This window comes from Talpa occidentalis, unplaced genomic scaffold, assembly GCF_014898055.3.
Source record: "Talpa occidentalis isolate TD23 unplaced genomic scaffold, MPIMG_talOcc4v2.1 talOcc4.12, whole genome shotgun sequence".
Lineage (NCBI taxonomy): Eukaryota > Metazoa > Chordata > Mammalia > Eulipotyphla > Talpidae > Talpa > Talpa occidentalis.
The window spans coordinates 96,460,607-96,485,752 of record NW_023601212.1 but is presented as its reverse complement, the minus strand read 5'-3'; the positions used below and the strand labels follow the sequence as shown (position 1 = coordinate 96,485,752).

General features: G+C 49.5%; 1 protein-coding gene across 1 annotated transcript in view; it reads right to left on the bottom strand.

The window, feature by feature from the left end:
* Window positions 1–22,952, bottom strand: part of ZC3H7A (zinc finger CCCH-type containing 7A) — a 31,158-nt gene extending 8,206 nt beyond the window's left edge. Inside the window, exons 1-18 of the mRNA XM_037507591.2 lie at window positions 22,913–22,952; window positions 13,190–13,291; window positions 12,462–12,501; window positions 11,491–11,688; window positions 10,239–10,397; window positions 9,922–10,002; window positions 9,790–9,828; window positions 9,381–9,414; window positions 8,617–8,900; window positions 7,354–7,558; window positions 5,917–5,981; window positions 5,141–5,327; window positions 4,350–4,511; window positions 3,599–3,795; window positions 2,428–2,528; window positions 1,250–1,431; window positions 815–891; window positions 29–162 (exon numbers count right to left, since the gene is read on the bottom strand). Of these exons, the coding sequence (XP_037363488.1) occupies window positions 29–162; window positions 815–891; window positions 1,250–1,431; window positions 2,428–2,528; window positions 3,599–3,795; window positions 4,350–4,511; window positions 5,141–5,327; window positions 5,917–5,981; window positions 7,354–7,558; window positions 8,617–8,900; window positions 9,381–9,414; window positions 9,790–9,828; window positions 9,922–10,002; window positions 10,239–10,397; window positions 11,491–11,688; window positions 12,462–12,501; window positions 13,190–13,257 (2,213 nt within the window). The 5' untranslated portion in view covers window positions 13,258–13,291; window positions 22,913–22,952. The remainder of the gene's footprint in view (window positions 1–28; window positions 163–814; window positions 892–1,249; window positions 1,432–2,427; window positions 2,529–3,598; window positions 3,796–4,349; window positions 4,512–5,140; window positions 5,328–5,916; window positions 5,982–7,353; window positions 7,559–8,616; window positions 8,901–9,380; window positions 9,415–9,789; window positions 9,829–9,921; window positions 10,003–10,238; window positions 10,398–11,490; window positions 11,689–12,461; window positions 12,502–13,189; window positions 13,292–22,912) is intronic.
* Between the last annotated feature and the right edge of the window lie 2,194 nt (window positions 22,953–25,146).

The window sequence follows — 25,146 nt, the reverse complement described above, 5'->3', positions numbered from 1 at the left end:
AGAAAAAAGGCAGCCCCACGCTACTTACGAATGCCTTGCTTTCGCACTACAATATTTTCTGTTTTTGTCTGGTTCGATCACTTGGCCGTTTCTCAGACACTGAGCACACACAAATTTTATCTTCATATTAAGAGATCCAGGCATTATTTGATTGCCAAGTACCTTGAATATTAAAAGATCAGTTTTAATTTTAACAGAAAACAGGTTTTCTGCAAAATACCTAATCATCACGCATATTTTTCATAATAGCATACAATTTCTGGTTTTATCTGGTTTGACATGACTGCTTTATTTACACACACACACATACACACAGATAACTAAATCTCCAATTCTCCACTCAACTGCGGGAGAGCATAATACTGCAGATTACAGGTGCCAAATTGCAACTTAGGAAAGTCAGCTTAAAACTGATGACAGAATTGTGTTGTTTTGGGGAAAGGGTGGGGAAGAAAGGAGAGGACAAAGAAGTGTACAAAGTGTACAAAGAAGCTCTGCCAGGTGGGAAGCAAAACTACAAACACAATCCACCTCCCTTACTCCAAGAATCCCCAAAGCCCAGGACCTGCAATGAGAAATCTACACCCTCCACTCTTGGCAGGTACCGTGGGATCCTGATTTTATTTTTAGGATGATGAACCAAAATTCTATTTTTCCCCCTTACTAATCACTCAACTCAATAAACATTAAGAAGGTAACTGGACTGTAAGTGCAAACTGCTCTCTGCTGACAACTAACAACCTTCAAGTCAGCCTAGAGATGCCAAATACAGAAAGCATGAGAGAGAGAGCGAGCGAGAGAGAGAGAGAGATACCTGTGCTCCAGGCATGGAGGTTTCCAAATGGAGCCAATATCGTTTAGATTCTTGAGCAATAGCATCATGGGAGATACCTGGAAACACACAACCTTGCTCTAGGTTCCCCATGTGACAACCGTCCCCCCATTCAGTCCTAGCCAGACTCAGTGCCCTGATAATTCCCACGGAGCCTCGCCCGTTGCCAGGGAGGAGAGGACAGCACATTACTCTTTCTCAAAATGGAATGTCTACAAACACAGTTCTCGGGGGGGTCTCAGGAATCCTCCTTCCTCGCACATACAGCATGCGTGAGCGGGTGTTGGCCGCTGAGTGCATGAGACCATACACAGAGCAGCCACTGTAAACACGGAGAGCAAGGACACAGCTAAAGCTCGGGGAGCCGGGGAAGGGGCTCTGGTCCCTTTTCACGGGCACGCCTCCGCCCGCACGCACCTGTTTCACTCTGCATTATCCAGACCTTCAGCTCTACGAGACTGTGCGCGTAGAAGCACTCGTCCTCTCTCAGGCAGCCGTAGCGGACCTCGTGTCGACACAAATCAAGTTGACACTGACCGTGAAAAGAACGTATTTTGGAATATTTTACTGTTGTCTCTCGCAAAATATGGACAAGGCACCTAAGAAGAAAATGGAGGGACACTTTAATGTTGTTCAGCCAAACACACACACACACATATACGTGCTATATAATTTGATATATATATATAATTTCAAGTACATTTAAAATACGTTTTAAATCTTTATCAGAAAAAAAAAATCACTGCATACAACTATTGGATTAATTAGGAGAACTACGTGAAGTCGTGAAATCCCTAAATCCATGCCAGGAGAAGCTATGTCAATAATGTTTTCTGTATTAAATAATCAAATCCACAGTTCATTTTCTAATGCCCAGACAAGTCTATTAATGGCCTGGTAATATTTTTAAATAGTCACCATCATTCAAAAAAACAACAGGGCCTCCCAAGTGGCGCAGCGGTTGAACGCTGGGTTGCGAAGATGCCTGCAGCCTCTGCGGCGCCAGTTCAATCCCCGGCTTCTCCCCGGCCACCGGAGGAGGGTCCCACATGGCGCGCAGACCTCTCCTGCCGCCCGCTGCTCCCCTCAGCAGTGTACTTCGGTCCTTCTGCCTGCTCTGCTCCCCGCTCTGGCTCTGGTGAATCCTCTCACCCTCCCGCACTTCTGACTGTACCCAGTGCTTGTATGAATAAATAAATAAATCTTTAAAAAATAAAAATTAAAAAAAAAAAAACAACAAAAGGTGGGTACTGCTCTGGTTCTGCATGGATCTAAGAACCTGCGTTGTTGGTATAAAAATAAGAAACAGGGCCTGCTGATGCAAGGGGTTAAGTCCTGCACTATGAAGCAATCCACAGCCTCTGCAACACGAGTTCGATCCCCGGCCGGACAGGGAGCAACCCACGTGGCGCAGCAGACCTCTCCTGTCACACTCGCTGCTCCTCTCAGCAGTATATTTCAGTCAGTCTGCCTATTCTGTTCCCCACTCTGTCTCTGATGAATCCTCTCACCCCCCGCATCTCTGGCCTGTACCCCAGCTCTTGTATGCATAAATAAATAAATCTTTAAAAAAAAATGAGAAAGTGCCAACGTACTTATTGTCTTCAAATTCATGCTTTGTAACAGGATGAGAACAAGAAGTAGAATTATCTTTATTTCTTTTACTTATCATTCTAGGCTTATGATCAAAACATTTCTGGAATAAAGAAGAAAAATTATCACAAAAACATAATACAAAGTATAACTTCCATACCTAGACTATTTCTTACTTACAATACATTTCTATACGTAATGAGGCATCCTGAGACATCACACACTGGACCAAATAATACTGAGGATGGGGTCTTAATGTCACGCCAGCAGCAGCCACCATGTGCTGAGTGAATGTGTTATCAAATGGCAGGACCTGTACTAAATACTAAATACTAGATACTTAATACGTTGGGCTTGAAAGTCATTAGATGAGGCGATGGTGGTGGAGGGGCAGGAGGGAGTGGGGGCACAGTGGACCATGGTGGAGAACTCTGGGTGCCTGAGTGGGTGTGCTGGGCAACATACACCTAAAGGACATGAGCCTGATCTTGAAATCATACACTGTGTTTTCAACGCATGTGACCTCAGTACAATCTTCTAAAAATTAAAAAAAAAAAATCAGGGGCCTCCCTGTTGGCACAAGGTGTTAAGACGCAGCCACTGTAGCACAAGTTCGATCCCTGGCCAGGGAGGTGACCCCACATGGCACAGCAGACCTCTCCTGTTTCCCCGCTGCTTCCCTCAGCAGTGTATTTCAGTGAATCCACCTGTTCTATTCCCCACTTTGTCTCTGGTGAATCTTCTCACCGCACCCCCTCCCCAGCACCTCTGTCTACACTCCAGTTCTTGTATGCATAAATAAATAAATCTTTTAAAAAAATTAAAACAGTCATTAAAAAAACTATCACTGGGCCTCCCCGGTGGTGCAGCAGTTGAGCGTTGAGCTGCGAAGCTGCGCGCGGCCTCTGCAGCGCCGGTTCGATCCCCGGCTGCTCTCCAGCCACCAGAGGAGGGTCCCACATGGCGCGCAGACCTCTCCTGCCGCCCGCTGCTCCCCTCAGCAGTGTACTTCGGTCCTTCTGCCTGCTCTGCTCCCCGCTCTGGCTCTGGTGAATTCTCTCACCCTCCCGCGCTTCTGACTGTACCCAGTGCTTGTATAAATAAATAAATCTTTAAAAAATATATATATATATCACCAATTTTACAGCAGAAAATAAGGTTTGGAGAAAGCACCTCACAAAGGAATATAAATTCTCCGAGATGCTCCTGGAGCAGTTTGAACACAGTGAGGTTGATCTTCCCGTTGCCACCGAAGAAAGCCTCTCTGCTGAAGGCGCCCTTTCGCTCCAGCGTCCAGATGTCGATCTCCTCTTGGCAATACGCAAACGTGCAGTGGCCTGCGTATCTGCACTCCTCCTCGGCGGCCACATCTGGAGGGGGTGAAAAGACACGTAATAAACATGCTGTTGTCTTTCCCAAGCCAGTGAGCAGGACGTGTGCTGAGGCCTCATCTCCAAACAACTCGTGCGTGGCCTCCCACAGGAGCACAGGGGTGTGGCACGGAAGGGCTCTGGAAGGGCTCTCTGGAGAAACAGCACCCAAGCCCACAAGGTCTTTTTTTTTTCAGAAGGCAAAAGGCCTCAGCACCCTTGTGTATTTCACATCAGTTTAAAAGAACCATTTTCAAAGCCTTAATTCTGGGTTCTGATTCTGTCCAGATTAAATCAGAGAACACAAAGTTTGAGAATATTTTGGCTTAAAACTTGGTCCTGTTTCCATAATCAAGTATAAAACATTTACACACAATATGCTAAAAATTAAGGTGAAAACAATATAAAACATACTAATGTCTCACCCCAAGGAACTTGCTATTAAGCTAGCAAAACATAATTTTAAAAGCCATATTCCTGGGACCATGACAGCAAATGTGGCGAATCACCTAGTACTAATGGAAATATACACAGGAAGGAATTAAAGTATGTACCTTTACATATATAATAAGGTCCTTCATAATTTGTTTTAGTTGGTCTTGGACGTATTTTTTTCCATGATTTATCTTCAACATTCTTTATCCTACCAATTAAAATATCTTTCTTACACTTATGATCTGTATTAGCATGGTAAATGAAATCCATTAACTTAGGGCCTGAAAAAGACAAAAAGCATGGCTTATAATGCACAAAAATACCATTTCCTTTCACAGGTACCCTGACAAGTACATGAATACTGATTACCAAATTCCCACAAATATGCAATTTTCATAACCTCAGAAGGTTGAGAGGTTACTCATTGCTGCCTTTTAAGCTGCTTGTCAGACAACATAAAACTTCCAGTCAACACCAGGTCTCTCCAATTTTAACTATTAGGTAAATAACTTAGGAACTCTGCTGGCTTATAAAGATAAAAAGCACATTGTTAAATATACAACTAGCAAGAATTAAATTCGGGTCCCACTCAGACAAACTGCTCCTCTGGCTCACCCTGGGGGGCAGCGACACAGACCGGCGGCCCCAGCTCCCGTTCTTCTGTTCCAAAGTTACCAAGTTCTTAAACATGAACTTAGGACAAAAAGAATTTCTCAAAAAGCTCCACGAGCTCTCAAAACCAAGTGACTATCCGCTCCCGTCCGACTCTGTCCGTGAAGGCACAGCGAGAGAGAACACGGGCTTCTCCTGACCGCCTCCTGCGGTCCCAAGCAGCCACCTGTGTCAGCAACTTCCTAAGAACTTTCGGGGGCTGACTACATGGACGGCTGCCCCTTTCTGTGGTCCTGACCTGATTTCACAAAGCATATCTGGCAAGCTTGTCTCAGCTCGTGGGTCCCTTCGAGAGGATGTCTTGGGGCCAGTGACGCCAGCGGTTTAGCCACCACGCTTCCAAAAAAGTTTCCAAAGTCATTTCTAGGCTGACTTGAAATTCCCAGGAAACTCTCGGAGGCAAACAAACTGCCAGGTCCGTTCATCTGCAAGAAGAATGAGAAGAACAATAAAAAAAGAAAGCGCCCCACACCACGCTGTCTCTAGAGGGGAAGTGCGTGCATCTGAAAAGGAAGATCTTCAGGCTGCAGCCTACGCTGGAAATAGGGTCTTTCTCCATTTTCCTCTCTAGGTCCCTCTACTCGGACTCTGTGAGTTGTTAGAAATAATGGGTTGCAGGCCTTCCCCTGGTGGCGCAGCAGTTGAGTGCTGGGTTGCGAGGCTGCCCACAGCCTCTGCAACAGCAGTTTGATCCCCGGCCACCGGCGAGGGTCCCCAAAAAATAAAATAAAATAAAATAAAAAGAAATAATGGGTTGCTGTTCTGTTCCAAAAAGGAGATACATTGTACATATCCTGGGCTTATATTTCCTTGTTTTGTGTAGGATTCGCTGGGAGATCCATCTTAAGCCTGAAGCACCGACTGCTGGATGTTCCAGGGGGTTACGCTATTTCCCAGGGCACCCCCAAAATGAAAAGGCGACTGTCACGTTCATTCAGACAACTCAAGTTACTTAAGTAAAAGACCTATTTTCAACATAAGAGAGGTATTTACAAAAGAGGAAGTGACACTTACAAGTAAAAGGGAAGGATCACTGTCATTCAGCGATGTTCCCTCTCTAGAAGTTGAGGTGGACAGATCTAAAATAATAAAAAAAAATCAACAGACCTTTTCATTCCAGTCATGTGAAAAGAACATCAGGGCCAAGTAGCTGGCTGTGGCTTTCCCAAGCTATTTCCCAACCCAATTCTTGGGGGCTTTCGTGCTCATTAATGACACTCAAAGAATGCTATGGAGTTTATTCTTTCCTCAAGAAACCAAGGGCATAATCATGGGCCTCCCTGGTGGCCTAGGGGTTAAGTCTCAGCACTATTACCACTGCGGCCTGAGTTCGATCCCCAGCCAGGGAGCTACTACCCACACGGTGCAGCAGACCTCTCCTGTCTCGCCCGCTGCTCCCCTCAGCAGTATATTTCAGTGGATCCACCTGTTTTGCTCCCCACTCTGTCTCTGGTGAGTCCTCTCACCCCCCCACACCTCTGGCCTACACCCTAGTTCTACGCAAAAATAAGTAAAAATAAAAAATAAATTAAAAAAAAAACAGGAAGGGAGGGAGGGAGGGAGGGAGGGAGGGCATAATCGGCCCTTAAAGAAACACATTTAAATCAGAAGCTACTTCAGAGCTATAAGCTAAGGCCAGCGCTACTGAAGGGGGCTGTGAAAAAGACTAATAACTCATATTCAAATTGGGGAAAGAAACTCTCCTTTTGAAAATATGAAACATGAGCTCACCTGAATATTAAGAAAATCAGGAAAATTCGATCACTTTCTTTTTCTTTGTCTGCTACTCCCTGTCTCCCTGCCCTTCTGTCTCCCTTTCAGTTTCTTTCATTGTCAATCTTTAAATCTATTATTTAGATTTTTGTCCCTTTCAGCATATAAAATGTCTCAGGGAAAAAAATGAAGATTTTTATTATCATTGTTGAAAGTAAATATTAAACCAGGATTACAGAACCAAGAATCAGTCCAAAAACTGCAACCCTGGTGAAGCTAAGGCACTAGGCAGAGCTGGCTGAGCTCAGAGGACAAAGCCTAAGACAGACAAGCTCCTATCACTCTTAATTAAGTAGCTGCCTAGCTCAGAGTTTAAAAGGATAATCTGTCCTTTCAACCCCCTTTAAGAAGTTGTTTCATTTCAAATGCTTGAAATGGTCTCAGAGAAATATGATTAAAAGCCACTTCAGACCCCAAAACAAGAGACACCCACTTAACAAACTATCCTATTAAAAAATAAACAGTGCCACAGATACCCCTCTTGTCAGGCCTTTGCTTTGTGACCTCCAAGATGGCAGGTGAGGCCCCAGTGAGTTTAAATAGGTTTTGTTTTGATATTTTCAGCTACAAAGATAATAACACAAGTACCTGAAACCTACAGTCAAAAACTGCACGGCACAAATTTTTCTTTTTTAGAAAATGAACTGCAATTGTTTATACTGATGGCTCAATGCTTACCTCGTTTGGAGTCATTCATTGAAAATGAATTTAAAGTAGAACAAAAATCTTCTAAGGATGAAGTCAAAGGTGGATACAATTCGGAAAGGGAGGGCGGTCCAGCATACCTCGCACCCATGGACAAGGTGCCTAACAGAGAGGCCGAGAAGGCCAGCCTAGGGGGGACGCTGGCCGATGGGAGGGGTCCTCGGACCAAGGCCGAAGGCTGGAAAAGAACGAAGACCTGATTAAAACCCCCAAAGTCACTTCCATGTGAGCCGAACGGCTCTTAAAAGCAAGTATTACATTGGGCAGTTATGGTGGCACAACAAAGTCAAAAACAAGACTCAGTAGGAGAATGTCAACTACAGAGCTTGTTTCTTTAAAAGCTTGTTTCTTTAAAAATGGCGCCAGGAGCAATATCTCATAGTGTTTTAATCCACGCGTTACAGTCATGCTTCATTTTCCAAACTTCTCTATGATGTCCTCTCTTTCACCCGACCTTAAGGATCCTAAGAATGAACTTGACTACAGGGGGGTTGTGAGGCTGTGGGGGGCACGGGCAGAAGGAAGTGTGTTGAAGAAAAGGCAGCTGGAGGTTTTGGAAGGCCCTGCACTGCTCCCTCTCATCCTCCGCGGCATCTGATACTTTGATGTTCTCAGCGAGGGTCAGGAAGCTGTCAAGGCTGGATGGGGACGGCACACAGGCTACTGGGTGGTGGGCAAAGCCGCCACAGGTGAACCATCAATGGACAGTCCCGGCTGGGTGCCAGTAAAGACATCTGCGTGGACACTGACTTTGGAATCACATGGAATTTTCATGTCTCACAAAGTATGATTCTCCTTTCTTTCTTCTAACCAGTAAAGATAGTGAGAACAACTCTCAGCCTCCCTAGCCACACATATGGGCTGCGGGCCCATTCGGTCATGGGCTCTAGTTTGCTGACTTGCGCTGGCACATGGTTACTAGAAAACTATTCTCAAGGAAGGAGGAGCCTTAGTCCATACAACTTATTTCCCCTTAAATATCAACTGCTGATTCCTTTTCAGAATGTTACATTTACCCTTTGCATGAGATGTGATTCCAGAAATTGGCTAATCACTAGATAGCATGTTTCTTTCTGTTTTTATTTCAATAATGTCCGTATTAGTTAGTTACCATGGGAAAGGATCACAGATAAGAGACCAAAGTGAGGCTACCGTCAGCACTGAACACGCCTGGCTACACTGTGGTTTCTAGCAAGCAGCCCTGCCTTCAGCAGATAGGAGTGATGCTGGAATTACCAGAACGGTTTCATCAGTGTTGGGTGCAGAATCAAGGAGATCATCTATCTCATCCCCAAGGACCATGTCTCCATCATCCAGAAAAGCTTCCGGCATTGTGAAGGGGATCTTTCCTCCATTGGCCAAGGCCGTGGATGGCAGAGGGCTCTCCTCCACTGGCAGAGGCAACACAGACGTTAAGGGCATCATAGGAACAGAGGCCAGCTCGCTCCCGACTTGGTGAGAAAAACTGGGTGCAGGTATGGAAACAACAGGTGCTGCTTCCTGCCTCGGCGTTAATAAATCTGCAACATGGAGAGAAACGTGGGTGCTCCTTTTCAGTGAACTTATTCAAAATGAGTGAGAACAGCCAACCAATGAGAAAATGAAGGATTAGGTAAAAATCTAAAGCAATTACAAAAATAGATAAAAAGACCACTCAACAGATACAAGCAAACAGCAACTGAAAGGGTAAAAGCCATGCTTTAAGCAACTTGTTTTACCCAGGAAAAGCTATATTCTTGTGAGAACTTCCCACATTCTTAAAATGCCTAGACCCCTTTTAGCAGGGGTACAGGATGGTGCTGAGCCCCAGAGAGTGTGGGTGAGGCTGACTGACAGTGCCCATCACACGCCAGCCAATGCAGCCTAAAGCACAAAGGGGGTTTTGGAAATTTTTCATGTTTTCATTCTGACAACCCCAGAGCAATCTTTTCCAACAACTTTGTGCAAATCGCAGTGCCCAGCACTGGCACTTTTCAGGTTAAGATGGTGTAAAGTCATACCTGGCTCGATATCTTCCACAGAAGAGTTCAAAGCCTAGAAATGAAATAGAATGATGGGTCAGTGCAGTTCAGGCTTCTATGCTCGTTCATCTAAGAGAGCAGCGGGGGTGTTCCTAGGACTCCCTGCCAACTCAGATCCAAGCAATAAATGCAAAGTTCGGACCACCCTGGTGGCCTCAGGATTGAATTTCAATGCTATCACCGCTACTGCCTCAGTGTGACCCCCGACCAGGGAGCCAACCCACATGGTGCAGCAGACCTCTCCTGTCTCGCCTGCTGCTCCCCTCAGCAGTGTATATTGGTCAATCCGCCTGTTCTGCTCCCCACTCTGTCTCTGGTGAATCTGCTACTATGTCTCTTTTCTCCCCTTTATTTTTTAATATGAATCTTAGAAAAATAGCAACTTTACCTTGTTAGACCCATCTCCAGGAACTGACTTTAATGAGAGCTAAAAGAAAATAAAGACATTGATATCAAAACAGAACTGACTTCAAGTCACAAAACAAAATGAAGATACCTCACGGAGAGGATGCCAGCTTACCTCAGCTCTGACATATGCTTTTCTTATTTTAAATCCCAATTTCTGAGCTAGTTCTTGCGTTAATTTTATTACATGTTGATCCTAAAACGAAGGCAGAGTATATGCTTATGGAGGGCTAGTTTACCAACCACAGACAAGCAGAGGCCAAAGAGATATGACTTATTTCTTGCCAAGACACTTCCTTTATGAGCAGTGAGGTCCAACTGAGGCAGGTGGAGAGCTGGCTGGGAATTTTAACTCTTTAAATGCCATGTCTCCACAGAGAAGCAGTGAAATGGTTAGGAAGTAAACCAATGAACTCGAACGCAAGCTCGTACCTGAGGCACAGCCAAGGAGCACTTGGCTACAGCATCATAAGCCTCTTTGCATCTTCCTAAATCACTTAAGGCCTTGGATTTCCGATAGAGAGCTTTGCAGTTACTGGCATTTAAGCTGAGGACAGTATCACAGTCCTCTAGAACTCTCTCATGGAAGCCCTGGTGTGGAAGAATAGAGAATGAAGTCAGAATCTCGCACCGATGCCTCCTGCAAACGCAAGGCCTCAGTCTATCACCCCCGGTTTAAACTCAAAGTCAGCGGCCTTATTTTTCTTTCCAGAATCATTTTCATTATGAAATTTCAAACACATAGAAGTAGAGAAGAGATCATAGACACCCATGTGCCCCTACCCCAGTCAGACAGAAGGTAACATAGGACCAGAGGTCCCAGGTCTTTAAGAAATAAAACTGTCCAGACTGGGGCCCCCAGGGTCACTCTCCTGCCCTCTCTCTGTGGTGATTCTCTCTGGACCACACAAATGGCAAAGGATGAGGAAGTGATGAGGAAAAGAGAAAACAAAATAAATCATCAATGAATGTTCACTAGTACAGAACAACGTGACAACACAGCATTTCTTAAATTCATGCTTAAACTTTACTGAATGTCCACAGTGAACACTGTAAGCACATCACAAGACTTGGCCCTTGAACAACTGGAATTGGGGTGCCCATGCCCCACCGGGTCCAGAACCTCATATAGTTCAGAATTGGCGCTCCATAAGCACAGGCCCCTTTTCTGGGATTCAACCAGCCCACACCAGAGACTGGCTAAATCCGTGAATGCAAAACCAGTTAGAAAAAAACTCCCGGTAAGTGTGGACCCAGGCACTTCAAAGCCCTGTTGTTCAAGATCAGAAATGCGGAAAACTTGCGTTAATTCTGTTGAAGGCTAATTACTGTTTTGTACTAAAAATGCTGCTAGAAGGACTAATTGAATCTTGATGAGTCACAAACGGTCAGCAGGAGACCGAGAGTCCCTTCCCAGGCAGCGTTCTGGTGGGCAGACCCAGGCCAGCCAGCGTCAGTGCGACTCTCCAAGGACCGAGTAACAGAAACAAGTTATTTTCAAAATCCCAAACATATGTCCAAAGTTAACATTGAAAGTTTCAGGCTACTCTAAAAGCAGCTAGTATGGCTCTTAAAAACCTCAAATTAAAAAACTGATTAATTAGAAAACTTTTATTAATGTGTTAGGTATGTTATTGCAAACACTTTTCTCTCCAGAATCATTGTTTTAAAAATGACCACTCACCATATTAGAGTAACAAGCAATACGATTTACATGTAGTTTTTCAATGATTTCTTTAGGGATTAAAATCTCTTCGGACTTTGCATAATCAGCTATGTGCAAAGCTTCTGTGTACTGGCTTATCGAGTTGTTCCAATCACCTTCCCGATAAACATCATTTCCTTCGTTAAAAAGATTTCTCACAAGAGCACGTAAGTAAACCTGAAAAAAGAAGGTCACCACGTGAAGCACACTAAGGAATACGAGTTCATTTTCATTTTTGGATCTAAAACTTCAGAAGTGGGGCCTCCCTGGTGGTGCAAGGGGTTTAGCACCACACTATGAAGCAATCCACAGCCTCTGCCGCATGAGTTCGATCCCCAGCCGACCAGGAAGCAACTCACATGTCACAGCAGACCTCTCCTATCTCGCCTGCTGCTCCCCTCGGCAGTGTATTTCAGTCAGTCTGCCTGTTCTGCTCCCCACTCTGTCTCTGGTGAATCCTCTCACCCCCCGCGCCTCTGACCTATGCCCCAGTTCTATGCACAATTTTAAAAAAAAAAGGAATTTTCAAGGCAATTCTTGTCCTAAGACTGCCCACTCGTGTCTATGCAGGCACCTCTTTTTTCCTTTCTCCTTTTCCTAATAAGCCTGTCCTTTTAAAATGGGAAAAAAAGAAGTAACTTTTGAGGGGCTCAAAAAGTGAATTAATTCAGAACTACACTGGAGCCATAAAGAAGACCCAGCACAACTGTCCGAGGACACCACACAGCGTTCCCGCAGGCGGGGTTGCTGGCATTGTGGAAACACACATGGTGACACCCCAGGCTCTGGGCTGCATGGGTCTGCACTCCCCACGCATGCAGGTGGGACAGAGCGCCAGGCACAGGCAGTGCTGGGCTCCCTCAGGCTCCTGCACGGCGGGTACTGGACCCATGTGCTGCCACGCTCCGCACAGCCCCTTGCCATGGGCTGCACCTATTCCCAGTCATTACCGCATACTGCTCCTGAGTCCCGGGGTACGACAGCGGTGACCTGAGGAGAAACAGATCAGCGGTCATCATCAGGCTCCTGTCAGGCTTTGCCCACCCAGAAGTCATCATGAAACTGAGGTTCCACGAGCTTGCCACGGGCTCAAGCCCGCAAAAAAGACACTTCACCTTACTGACATTATTTACATGTAACTCTGCTCGGTAAAAAAAAAAATCTAAACCCACTCCTTGCAGTTTTTGGACTAAGTACATCATTTTCCATTCAAATCTGCTTGTACTAAAAGAGGGTCTGGATCCTTCAAAAGCCAAAAAGGTTTTACAATACTAGAAACCACTAAGACTGTTTGCTTCAGTCGGCTGAGGCAGAGGAGAAGGTCCCTGCGCGGGATGAGCCAGGGCCTGGGCCTAGAGCAGGCGGTCTCCTAGGGGCCAGCTTCGGCAGGCGGGGAGAGGCCAGCTTCGTGGCCAGGCGTGCACTGCAAAGCCACAGAGGTGCCTTCTCAGCCACTTTCCATTCACGGGAACTGCTCTGATGACACTGGGTTCAAATTCCTCAGTCTAACATTTTCGGGGCTACTAAAGGATTTTAACCTTACAAAATGTACCAGAGCAGAAAACAGTGTTGGGACAGAAATATCAGTTTCCTCACACAAACTAACAGGACTAGAGACTTCGGAATCTCACAAAACAGACACCGCCTGCAAGTGCCCTGGGCCAGAGGAAGCGCTTACTGTATGAACTGCAGTCCTTCCTTAATGTTCTGCTGCCTTTTTCTTCTCTCCTCGGACACACAGGACATGTTACCCCGCACATCCACTTTCTAAACGAAGGGCCTGGAAAGAAAGAAAGGCACAACATTGCATAAGGTTGCCGAACCCCAGTGAAAACACCCATAATTGAAGTCCAGTCACACAGTCAGTTGTGGGTAGGTCCACCTCTGCTGACTTGACTCTGATGAGTCCAGGTGCCTCCCTCCCCTGCAACTCCCCACCCCCAGCTCTTTGTGGCCCTGTGGTCAAGCAGAAGGGCTCCAGGCTGAACAGCCATGCAGATTCTGTAGCTTCTCCGAGGTAATCTCCATGAAAGAGTCATCCCTCTCCTGCCTCTCCCTCCTCTCCCCTCCTTCCCTGTCCACACACACTGGCTAAGCTGCCATGAGAACAGTCCGGGCCTTGTTTGGCTCCTGGAAATGCTCCAGAAGTAAAAAGGTCGCACATCCGCCTGCCTGAGGGAGCATGGCTCCTCGGGGAGAATCTGAACCCTCTACATATTTTCTTATACAAACTTCTGAAATAACCCTTCTTTTACAACTGCTAGAGTAAAGCTCTAAGTGAAACCACTTCCACTGGAATCTTCTGGAAGGTAAGGGTTTCCCTTCAGTGTACACTTGCTCATGTCAACACAGGTCAGTGCTGCTGTATCTACCCCACTAATTAACGGTCGTTAGGCAGTTCCCAGCATGGAGCTAAGGGGGAAGAACCACAGCAAAGAGATCTGTGATGAAACCTTGTCTTTCAATGTCCTAAATGAGGGTTTCTCAGTCTCAGTGTGCACCAGAGAAATCCTTATTATGAAGCTGTACTGTGCGTTACAGCGCGTTAGCAGCATCCCTGACCTCCACCCACTAGATGCCAGTAGCATCAACCTCCTCACCCCCATGTAACAACCAGAAATTTCCCCAACATTGTTGAATGGTAGAGGGGGGTGGGTGTGGAGGGGCAGGGGCAGGAGTGACCCTCAGTTGAGAACTGCTGAGATCTAAACCTCAGAAGACATCTTATCACAGAAACCACGTGACAGGAACATTGCACAACTATTTCAAGCACATAGCTGAGATTTTTTTGGTTTCATTATTGCTTACCATGTGAAGAGTTATCTTTGAAGCTACCTTTTTAAAAGTAAGGCAGGGTGGCGGTGGGGATGGAGGTTAATAACAGCTCCTGATTCTTTTCATATCTAAGTATTGTCCATTCTGATTCTTTTTTTCTTATACTTAAAAGTTGATCTCTTCCTCCACTCACGTGTTTACAGGTGAAAGGATATGAAATTTGGGCCTTGCCTTAAAATACAGTCACTTGAAAAATGGGGGGTGGGGGATGGAAATGAAAGGGTAGGATGTTAGCTGGCAGTAAAGAGGGGGGTTTCTCTCTACTTGGTGTATGTTTGAAACTTTCCAAAGTGAAAAGTTTCCAAAGTGAAAAGCCCCCACGATGCTGAAACAAAATGGCATTTCTGGAACTTGTTTTGAGGACAGTCCTGCCGGGGGATGAACAGGTAGAAATGAAACAAGAGCTCCAGGAACACAGTAACTGGGGGCAGGTACATGGGCATCTCCTCACCCCTGCAGGCCTCACCATTCCCACCAACAACTTTTAAATGCACACGCATGTGTACAAAGTTATTTAAGGAGGCACTATTTGTAACAGAAAAGGACTGAAAGACATTAAGTCAACATCTATCAAAAAGGAAATGACTGAACGAAATATGCAGGGGATGGGGGGCAAGGGAAGGGAGTGGTAAGATCCAAGTGTCCACAAATGATGGGGGGGGGGGGCATAATTGCTTGTGTATACACCAAAGAGGCCCAGGAAGAATCACAGAAAATCACAGGGATGCTAGAGAACCAGGGCAGGGGACAGTGTCTTTTTATTGCATGTCTTAAAACTTTGGAGGGAGAAGGAACCTTGTTAATGAGTTATCTCTGGGGAAAAGGTATTTTTTCAAAAGTCTATGTAGCCTGAGCCCTTTGTGGGAAAGATGAGCTCCAGGGCCATCAGGTTTTTATTCTTTCTGCTTTATTTAAAACAGGCCAGTTTAGAGTCAGAACTTCCGAGCTCAGAGGCACCCAGAGCCAAACTCTTGGGGTGGGGGGGGCACGATGGCAGTGAGGACACAGCAGGGACAAAAGAACAGGAAGCCAAAAGCCCTCCCTTCAGGGAGGGACAGGCCTCCCCCACCTCGTCCAGATGAGGCGGGGGTTAGTTTGAGGTTCACTCAGAAAGTACATCTGTAGGCTAAAAAGGGACTTCTGAGCAATGATAATCCAACAAGTTAATAGCCATAGTGCTATTCCCTCAGAAAGTGCTAGAAAACCTTGAACCTATTAGGGACAAAGGCAAAGAACTGACAGGTCACGAGGCAAAGAACTGACAGGTCAAGTAAGTGATTAAAAGAAATGAGAATGAAGCAATTCAGGCCTCTTTACATATTTAGAGATTTGGGAATATAAAATCAGATGACATTTTAAAATAATGACAGAGTCTTTCAAGTTGTTTTTTTCCCAAAAATATGGGAATGTTTACACAGACAGTAAATTTGATTTTTTTCCCACAATGGACACCACATACATATAAATGTGCATACTCTACAATTAATATAAATGTGCATACTCTACAATTAATTAATTCTATTATCACATATGCTCACTTTTATCATCCACCCATCCTTCTGTGCACCCATCAGTCCACCTTATTATTTTGATAAATTGCAAAGTGGATTACAGACATCAATTATAATCCACCATGAAATACTTCTACATACATAAGCAGAATTCAATATTTATTTATGGTTTTTAAGGTATAATGTGCAAATTTTAAGGCACTTGACGAATGGCACACCCATGTCATCCAGACCACGATGAAGATGGAGAACACGATGGTCACTCTGTCCCTGCCCCCACTGCTCCCCAGCCAGCCCCTGCCCCACCGCACCCAGGCAGCCACTGTTCTGATTTTTCCCCCACCATTCTTGGATCCAGTTAGAGCTGGCTTCCATTTTAAAGGGAGGGAAAATGTTATAAAGCCACGTATTCATACTCAGCAGTACATGACCAGTGACCACTTCCTCCTTGATCCTGGGTTCTGTCTCCAGTAGACCTCGAAATGCAGGAGCAAGAGCTTCACCGACTCCTGCTGCTCCCCAATGTCTCTCCTGGAGGCCTTCTACATTGCCCAGAGGCTCCCTACCCTAGCTTAGCACCCTGCCAAGTCCCCACACCCACCCTCAGGCAGAGTCTACACCCGCTGCCTAAGTGACAGTTGTACATGGATGTCTCAACTATACACACGCTTAAAGTTGTATTGCAATGACAGTGAAAAGGAAAGTATCCTTGCCAAGTCTGACCCATTTATCCATCCTGAAGGCAAATCACCCATCCGAAGGCAAATCACCCAGGGCTACCAATCTCCACAAGTCCTGAAAAAGACAGTTTTCCTGATTGTGGTGGTAATTACATGAATCTATGCATAAGATGAAACTGCACACATGCATGCACGCACACACACAGGGACACACAGGAGCATGTGTAAAAAACTGCAGTTTGGTTGCCAGTGTTAAACCATGCCAGTTTCCTGGCTTTGATATTGCGGTTATGTAAGATGGCACTGGGGTGGGGGGGGGGAGGAGGGGTGGCAATGAAGGGTTCACAGATTATACACTACTTTTGCAATTTCCTGTTAAGTCTAGGATTATTTCAAAAATAAAAGGTTAAAAATATCCTGTGCATGTGCTGCTTTTAAAAATACACTGGGGCTCCTAACACATTCTGCACCTTGCTTTTTTCACGTGGGTCCTGACTTTGGAGGTCACTCCTTATCAGTACATAGAAAGCAGCTTTATCTTCCACAGCCCGGTACTGTGATATGATTGTGCTCCTGGCAATGGGTGTTTTGGTTGTTTCCAATCTTAAAAGTTCACCAGGCACACAGGATGCTTCCTGTATGTGTATCTTTGAAGTATTTCTGTATGATGCAGGACAGATGCATTTGTTTGTTGTACCAGCTATTGCCAAGTTATACCAAATGTCCCGACCTCCCCACAGTGCCCCGGGCTCTGACCTTCACCACTTCACCAAGGGACCCCCAACTGCCCGCGGTCCATCAGGGCTGTGAGAAAAAGTGCGGCCCTGCGGCGGGGCCCTGCGTGCTCAGGGTTTTCGTCAGAGGCTGGACGACTTTTCAGAATTAAGATCCACTAGTCAGCATGTGCCTTGAAGTCTTTGCTCATTTCCTCTGCCCACTTTCTTCCCAGGTTGAGCTTTTATTTCTGGAAGCTCTTTACATGTTGCGGAAAGTAGTCCTTTGTGGTGCTGTTAATATTTCTCCAATTTTATGTCAATCTTTTGACTCTGATTACGGTACTTGACAGCAGACCTTTTATGTTTTAAGCAGCTGAGCTTATGGATGTTTTTCTTTATGGCTGCTGGATTCTGACATACTCAGAAATACATTCTCCTCTCTGTGATTACAAAACAATTTTTCATGGTTTTTTTTTGGTTTTTTTTTTTTTCTTTTTGCCTAGGAAGAGTCGTAGGCAATAAATTTGTTTTTTATCTGATCCACCATTTTACTGCAAGTAGTGATGTGGCGATACACACATCTCCCTCCTGAACTGCCATCCAGCTGCCCAAACATCCCAGGCAGAAAGGCCCGTCTGCTCTACACTGAAGCGCAAGCTCACCTGTGGCGCGCAGGGGCTTCTGTGTCTACCTGTGGCTTCGACCCAGGTAGTTATACCAAATGTCCCGACCTACCCACAGTGCCCCAGGCTCTGACCTTCACCACTTCACCAAGGGACCCCCAACTGCCGGCGGTCCTATGCCTGATCCTATGCCCTCCTCCCCATCCTAAACCTTTGCCTGATCTGGCCTGTTCAGTAACAAAATCACCTCTAGCCGGAAGCTTGGTAGGCCCCTCGCCGCCTCTCGTGCTCCACATCCAGCCAACTGGCTCACGGCGCCTACCAGGCACCTCAAATCTGGCCACTTCCCACAGACTCCTGCCATCGGGGATTGGGGCACACACCTCCACCGAGGATGAGGCAATATCCGGCTTCCCTGCCTCTGCCTCTGCCTCAGCGCCCTGTCCTCCCACCCCCCTCTCCCATCCACTTCCCACAGTGAACTAAGAGGAATGCGCTTTCAAAAACACAAATTGGCCATCACTCACATCCCTGCTTAAGATCCTTCAATGGGTTCTCCACGACTTGGAGTGAGATCCAGATTCCTGACTGCCCTGACCACATCTGGGTCACCCTTCCTGACCTCTCTTCGCAAAGCTCCACTTTGCGAAGACTCCCTGGCTCTGCTCCACCACACCAGCCTTCTGGGTTCCCAGGTAAGTCAAGGGCTCCCGCTCCTGGGGCCCTGTGCCGGCTGTTCCTTCTGCCCACCACACACGTTCCAGGCCTGCACAGTGCTGGCTGCGTTTCACCCTGGGGTCCTGCCTTCACTGTCACCTTCAAAGGCCTTCCCCTGCACCCAAGGATGTGGCCACAGCCCACTCCTGCCCTCCTTACCCTTTCCCGGGTGACCTGTCGTAGCCTGTCTTACAAATTGGGTCCAGGGCGCTCACTACTGAACTGGAAGAATGAATGTGTGCCAGTATAAGGAGAGGACTCGTGCCAAGTTAAAATCTGGCACCACTGCTCCCAGAAAGAAGATGCCCACAGGAAATGTTGGGGCACAAGCAGAGCCAGCTACAGTAGGCTCAGCCCCCAACCTTTAAGGGAACAAGGTGGAGATAGGGACAGAGAAGAAAACCTGAAACCAGGGGGCCCCCGAAGCAGCGTGGGGATAATTTTCATTCATCACCAGCAGCGGAGAAAGCAGGTCAGACACACTCTCCTTCAATGAAAAGGAAATGGAGATGCAGAAGGGGTGAAGTTTTGATCTCACTATGCATGAATTTTATCAAGTAACCAAAGTCTTGCAAGCTGGAACATCCTTCTTCTGGAATCAGCTGATTTCAGAAGTGTCACTCCCTCTGAAGTTTCCAGAAGGATGAAGGGTACCCTGGATTATCATCACAGTTCCCTCAGTGCTGACTCCTGCCCGGCGGAACTCATCCTCATTCAAGTCTAGGGCAATACCAGCAACGAGACAATGTGGTCTTAGGCAATAACTTTAGCTCCTGCTAACAGAAGACAAAGACCTATGCAGTGAAACTGACTGCAACATATTGTACAGACGGAAATAACGGCCATCACTGCTCCAACCGACGCCAGGCCTTGTTAAAGGGCTTTCCCTTTATTAAGTCGCTGAGTCCTCATGATAACCCTAAGAGATGGGTACTACGAGGAAGCTGAAGCAGAGAAATGATGCAAGCCGCCCAGGATCACACAGCCAGTAAGTGGCATGGCTAGATCTCAAAGCCAGACAGCCTGGCTCCAAGCCCACGCTCTCATCCATCATGATCCACCGCGCTCCTGCATGGGGCGGTGAGCGCAGTTAGGGTGGTGCTGGGCCAGACTCTGAAACATAAAGACAGCGCTGCCAGGCGGGTGGGCACTTCAAAGACGTGTAAGAGAAACATTTCTGGAGCAAATGCACGCACACACGCATGCACGGCGCGCTCAAGGCTGTCTGTCACTTAGAGAAACCTGCACAAGGCACAGGGCAAGTGCAGGAATGCAGCAGGCAAGGGTGCAGGGTGCCACTCCGGGGATGCCTTTAGGGGGAAGCATGCTCCACCCTGACATAATGTGGTCAGACACTGGGAATAAATATCAGAGAGCCTTCCTTACAAGATGCACTAATACCGTCAGAGAAAGAGCTCCAGGAATTGTGCACAGTGCTTGCATTTTTACCTAAAAAGGGATTCCTAAGTTTCAAGTGAAAAAGTATAATTAGGGGTCTGCACTGGAGTCTCTCCCCAGACTCAAGCCTCTCTGCATAATGGCAGGAACAGGGAAAGGTAATTAAAGTAACATTCTTGCCAACTCTGTCTTGCAACAGTGTGTCAGCTCAAGCAGTAACACTTCATAAAAGCTGTGGCTACAATGCAACCTCAACAACTATAAACCCAGTAGTGAAACAGTATCTGGGGTGTTCTATCACCCTCCAGAGACAGACAGTAGTGGGAGGAGGAGAAGGATCCTAATGAGAGTTTTCCCTTTTACTAAAAATGAAAAAAAAAAACGTGGTGATGGAGATGTCACCAAACGACATTAGGAAAGGAAATGCTTACTTTTGCCAGGTCACCGCCACGGTTCATAGCTCCACCTCACCCACCCACCCTGCAAGGGTAGCAATCAAGGAGAAAGATGGGAAACCCCAGAGACAGACAGTTTGCCCAGGCCTGTAGTCCAGTCTTCCAGAGCGCCAGCTTAATATCCTGCCAAATTCGGGCATTCTAATAAAATGCAAACATTCCTTTTTTCTGATTTGTGAAACAGAAAATACCTGCTTCTTTCTTACAGGTTCCACAAAGTCTCACAAGGCAGGTGACATTAATTGACATTAACTAAACAATACATTGCTAAACTCATAACAAAACAAAAAAGCAGACTTAGTAGGACCAAACCTGCTAAGTTTCTTTACGTCAAGGAAAATCACCTCACATCAGCCTTTTTTTCTTTTGAGAATGAAGATCGGTGGATTGTCACAAGCATTCACTATAAACTTCTAGATTAATATTTTAATATCCCCCCCCTAAAATAACAACTGGAAGTTTTTCTTAATTTACAAACACCTCACACTTTAGAGAAAACAATTTTTTCTTCAAAACTGGAAAAAAGACGTTTTCACTAAAACAAAACACTTCAAGATATTAGCTGGAAAACAAGCGTCCCCAGAACATATTTTTTCTGGGAACTTCATTCTGGAGTATCTGAGGCAGCAGGCGCTGACATCTCGTTTTGCTTCTATCACATCCTTTACTGAAGCCTCGAAACCTCCCAAAATTACCTCCCAGTTCCGAGAGTTGAGATTCCTACGGTAACTGATGCTTTCCACTTGCCACATCAACTTAACCCACCCAAACCGGCAGTTTCAAAGTCAATCGACATTAAGAATTGTGGGGCAGGGCCTGAGCGCTGGGTTGCGAAGCTGCCCGCGGCCTCTGCGGCGCCGGTTCGATCCCCGGCTGCTCCCCGGCCACCGGAGGAGGGTCCCACATGGCGCGCAGACCCCTCCTGCCGCCCGCTGCTCCCCTCAGCAGTGTACTTCGGTCCTTCTGCCTGCTCTGCTCCCCGCTCTGGCTCTGGTGAATTCTCTCACCCTCCTGCGCTTCTGACTGTACCCAGTGCTTGTACAAACAAAACAAACAAACAAACAAATAAATAAATAAATAAATATTGTGGGGCAACATACTTGAGCCCCATCTTTAATGGTAAAAGGTGACAGAGTCTGGGGCTGGGAGGGGGCGGCACGCGCTCTCCCCTCTAGGCGGGAGAGAAGCCCCGAGCTCCGGCCAGAACACGCGCCAGTGCTGACCCCCTCAGCCCCGAGACGCGCGCCCCGACTCTGTGCCGCCCCTTCATCCGGCCACTCCAGCCCCAGCCGGCAGCAGACAGGGCGAAATGCAACAGCCACGAATCGGTCCACACACTTGGCTTCTTCAGCAAACCAAGACAAGCTGGTCATGGCGCAATCACCAGTTCGGTTCAACTGAGAATGAAAGGGGGGTCCCCGCGCGCCCCGGGGCGAGGACCCACCCGCCGGCAGAAGCAGGAAGGGCCGGGGCGGCCGCACCCCGCGGGGCTCGGGCGAGGCGGCCCATAGCGCGCGGCGCCGGCCACTGGCCGAGTTTCGGTTTCCAGCGGCCCCGCGGAGCACAAAGGGGCGGGCGCGGGGCGCCCCCCGGCCCCCCGCCCCCCCCCCCGGCCCCCGCTCCCCGCCCGGCCCCCGCCCGACCCCCGGCCCCCAGCCCCGGCCCCCCGCCCGGCGGGCCCTGCTGGCGCGGGTCCAGCGCAGACAAACCGCGGGGCGGACCACGGCCTCGGCGGGTACCGCCTCGCACCCCAAACCCGGGCCGGGCGGGGCGCGGGCGCCGGGAGCACCCCACTCCCGACGCGGCCGCCCCCAGGGCGCAGGCGCCGCGCGCTCCCGACCACGCCCGCCCGCAGCTCCCGGCGCCGGCGGGGACTGACAGGTCCTCGCGGGGGGGGGACCCCAAAGCTGGCATCGCCGGACGCGGCGCCCCCACAGGCGCCTTCGCCCGCCCCGGGCGCCCCGCGCCCGCACACAAAGGCGCGGGCTGATCCCGCACCCGCGGGCCCGGCGCTCCGCGGCTCGCGCACCCCAGCTTCGGGTGAGGGGCCGCGACCCGGGCGGGACGCGCACAGGGGGGGGCGCGGCGAGGCCGTCACCGGGGGCGGCGCCCGCGGGGCGGGGGGCGCGCGACGCCGGGAGAGGCGGCCCCCGAGCGCCCCCGCCGCGCCCCCCGCCGCGCCCCCCGCCGCGCCCCCCGCGCGCCCCCGCCGCGCCCCGCCCGCCCCGCGGCTGCGCGCTCGGCCGTCCGGCGGGATCGGGGGCGCCCGGCGGCCCGCGCTCCCCGCCCCGCGCCCCCCGCCCCGGCCCGGCCGCGGCCCCCGCCCCTCCCCCACCCGCCCCTCCCCCCGCGTCCGTTAACGGCCGCGCGAGCACGAGGCGGGGGGGCGCGCGGGCGGGGGGGCGCGGGGCGCGGCGGGGGGCGCGGGGGGCGCGGGGCGGCGCGGGGGGGCGCGGGCGCACCTACCTGCGGGGACGGTCGCGCCGGCGGCGGGCGGCGGGCGGCGGCGGCCTGGGCGCTCGCTCGCAGCTCCCCTCGGCGACCCGCGGCGGCGGCGGCTCCCGGGCCCGCGTGGCGCCCTCTGGCGGCCGGAGGCCGCGCCCGCCGCCCGGGAGCCGCGGCCATTGGCTGCGCGCGGAGCGTCGGCGCCGGGGGCGGCCGTGGCGCCACGTCGGGCCGCGCGGCGGGACCCCGGGCCGGGGCGCCGCGGCCTCCCGGATCCCGGCCGCGCGCGGGGCCCGGCGGAGCCGCGGGACGGAGCCGCCGACAGGCCGAGGGCGGACCCTCCGCCCGGGCGCCCCGGGGTGCGGCCCGTCGCGGGCCTGGGCGCGGCTCGGCTCCGACCCCACCCGCGGCGCCCCCGTCCGCCGGGAGGAGCCCTCGGAGCCGCGGGGCCGCCGCCTCGGGCCGGTTTTGCCGGCTGAGGACCCGGCCGGGAGCTCAGGCCGAGCGGCGGCCGTGGGACGGAAGACGGAGTCCTGGCGCCCGGCCCTCAGGCCCCGGCCACCTGTGTTTTTTTTTTAAAGATTTATTTATTTATTTATGAGCTGGGGTACAGGCCAGAGATGCGGGGGGTGAGAGGACTCACCAGAGACAGAGTGGGGAGCAGAACAGGCAGACTGACTGAAATGCACTGCTGAGGGGAGCAGCGGGGAGACAGGAGAGGTCTGCTGCGCCATGTGGGTAGCTCCCTGGCTGGCTGGGGATCGAACTCGTGATGCAGAGGCTGCAGATAGCTTCATCGTACAGTGTTCAACCCCTTCCGCCCGCAGGGAGGCCCAATCCACCTGTATTTTCAACAGTTAGGTGTCCCTATTGCAGGGCCCTGTTCTACGCTCGGTCCCAGCCTTGCCCAAGGCAGTGCCCCCGCCCCATGGTGGGTTTGGAAGTGGGCCAAAACAAAACACAACAAAACACAGAGAAGACCATGTGGGACAGTGAGAGGGAAAGAAAGGGAAGCCAGGGTGATGTGACAGGGAGGGGAGGGGGCAGATAAGTGAGGGAAGGCTTCCCAGTGCCTGACATCAGGTCCCAGGTAGAGGGAAGAGCAAGTGCAAAGGCCCTGAGGCTGGAGATGCTGTTGCCTGGGTACTGCACTGCAGGGATTAAAGTCTCAGCTCTATCAAGGTATCTGCAGCCACTGAGGCATGAATTCCATCCCGGCAGGGTAGCTGAACCACATGGCACAGTAGATCTCACCTGTCTCCCCACTGCTCCCCTCATCAGTGCATTTCAGTGGATCTGCCTCTTCTGCTCCCCACTGTGTCTCTGGTGAATCCACTCACCCCACCCCCACCTTTGGACTACACCCCAGTTCTTGTGTGCATAAATAAATAAAAATAAATCATAAAGAAAGAACGCCCTGAGAGACAGAGGAGTTTGCTCTTTGAGGACTGGGACTCTCTCATTGGGAGTGGCTCATCCAAAGTGCAACCTAGGAAGTTCACTGGGGTTACTGTGCAAGAGACTGGGCCAGAGGAGGGACAAGGAGCCGGCAGGGCGGCTCTTAGGATGGTCTGTGAGGTAATTGCAGACCAGGCTCATCTTGACAAAGGACTGCAGACCTGGCAGCTTACAGAGACTTTTCACACAGTTCTGGAGGCAGAGGTCCAAGATGAAGGTGTCTGCAGGGTTGGTTTCTGGGGGGGCCTCCCTCTGACATGCAAAGGGCCCCCTTCTTGTTGCCTCACAGGATCTTTTCTCTGTGCACACACACCCCTGCTGTCTTTCTTACAAGGATGCCAGTCCTGCTGGATCAGGGCCCCACCCTTATGACCTCATTTAACCTTAATTACCTCAGCAAAGGCCCGTTCTCCCCCCACCCCTTACAATCACCCTGGGGGTCAGGGCTTTGATGTATGGATTTGGAGGGAGATAGTTTGGTTCACAACACCAGGGCAGTGCTTCACAGAAATTTTAAGGAGAGCTGGGGCTGTGGCTCTAGGGCAGGCCCCTCTGGGGAAGGAGTTTTTCTCAGGGCCGGGGAGGCTCATCATTCAAGTCTCAGCTTCATCACTTCTCCAGGAGAGGCTTTCCCTGACGGCCCCTCTAAAATCACTCATGAACCCATCACCCTGTTTGGCCTTCTTTACAGCAGCCGACAACATTTGAAATGATCTTGCAGTAATCTTGTACAATCTGAACATCCATGGTTCTAGGTGTGCCCCATGGTAGGCAGAAGAATCTGCAGGAACACCCGG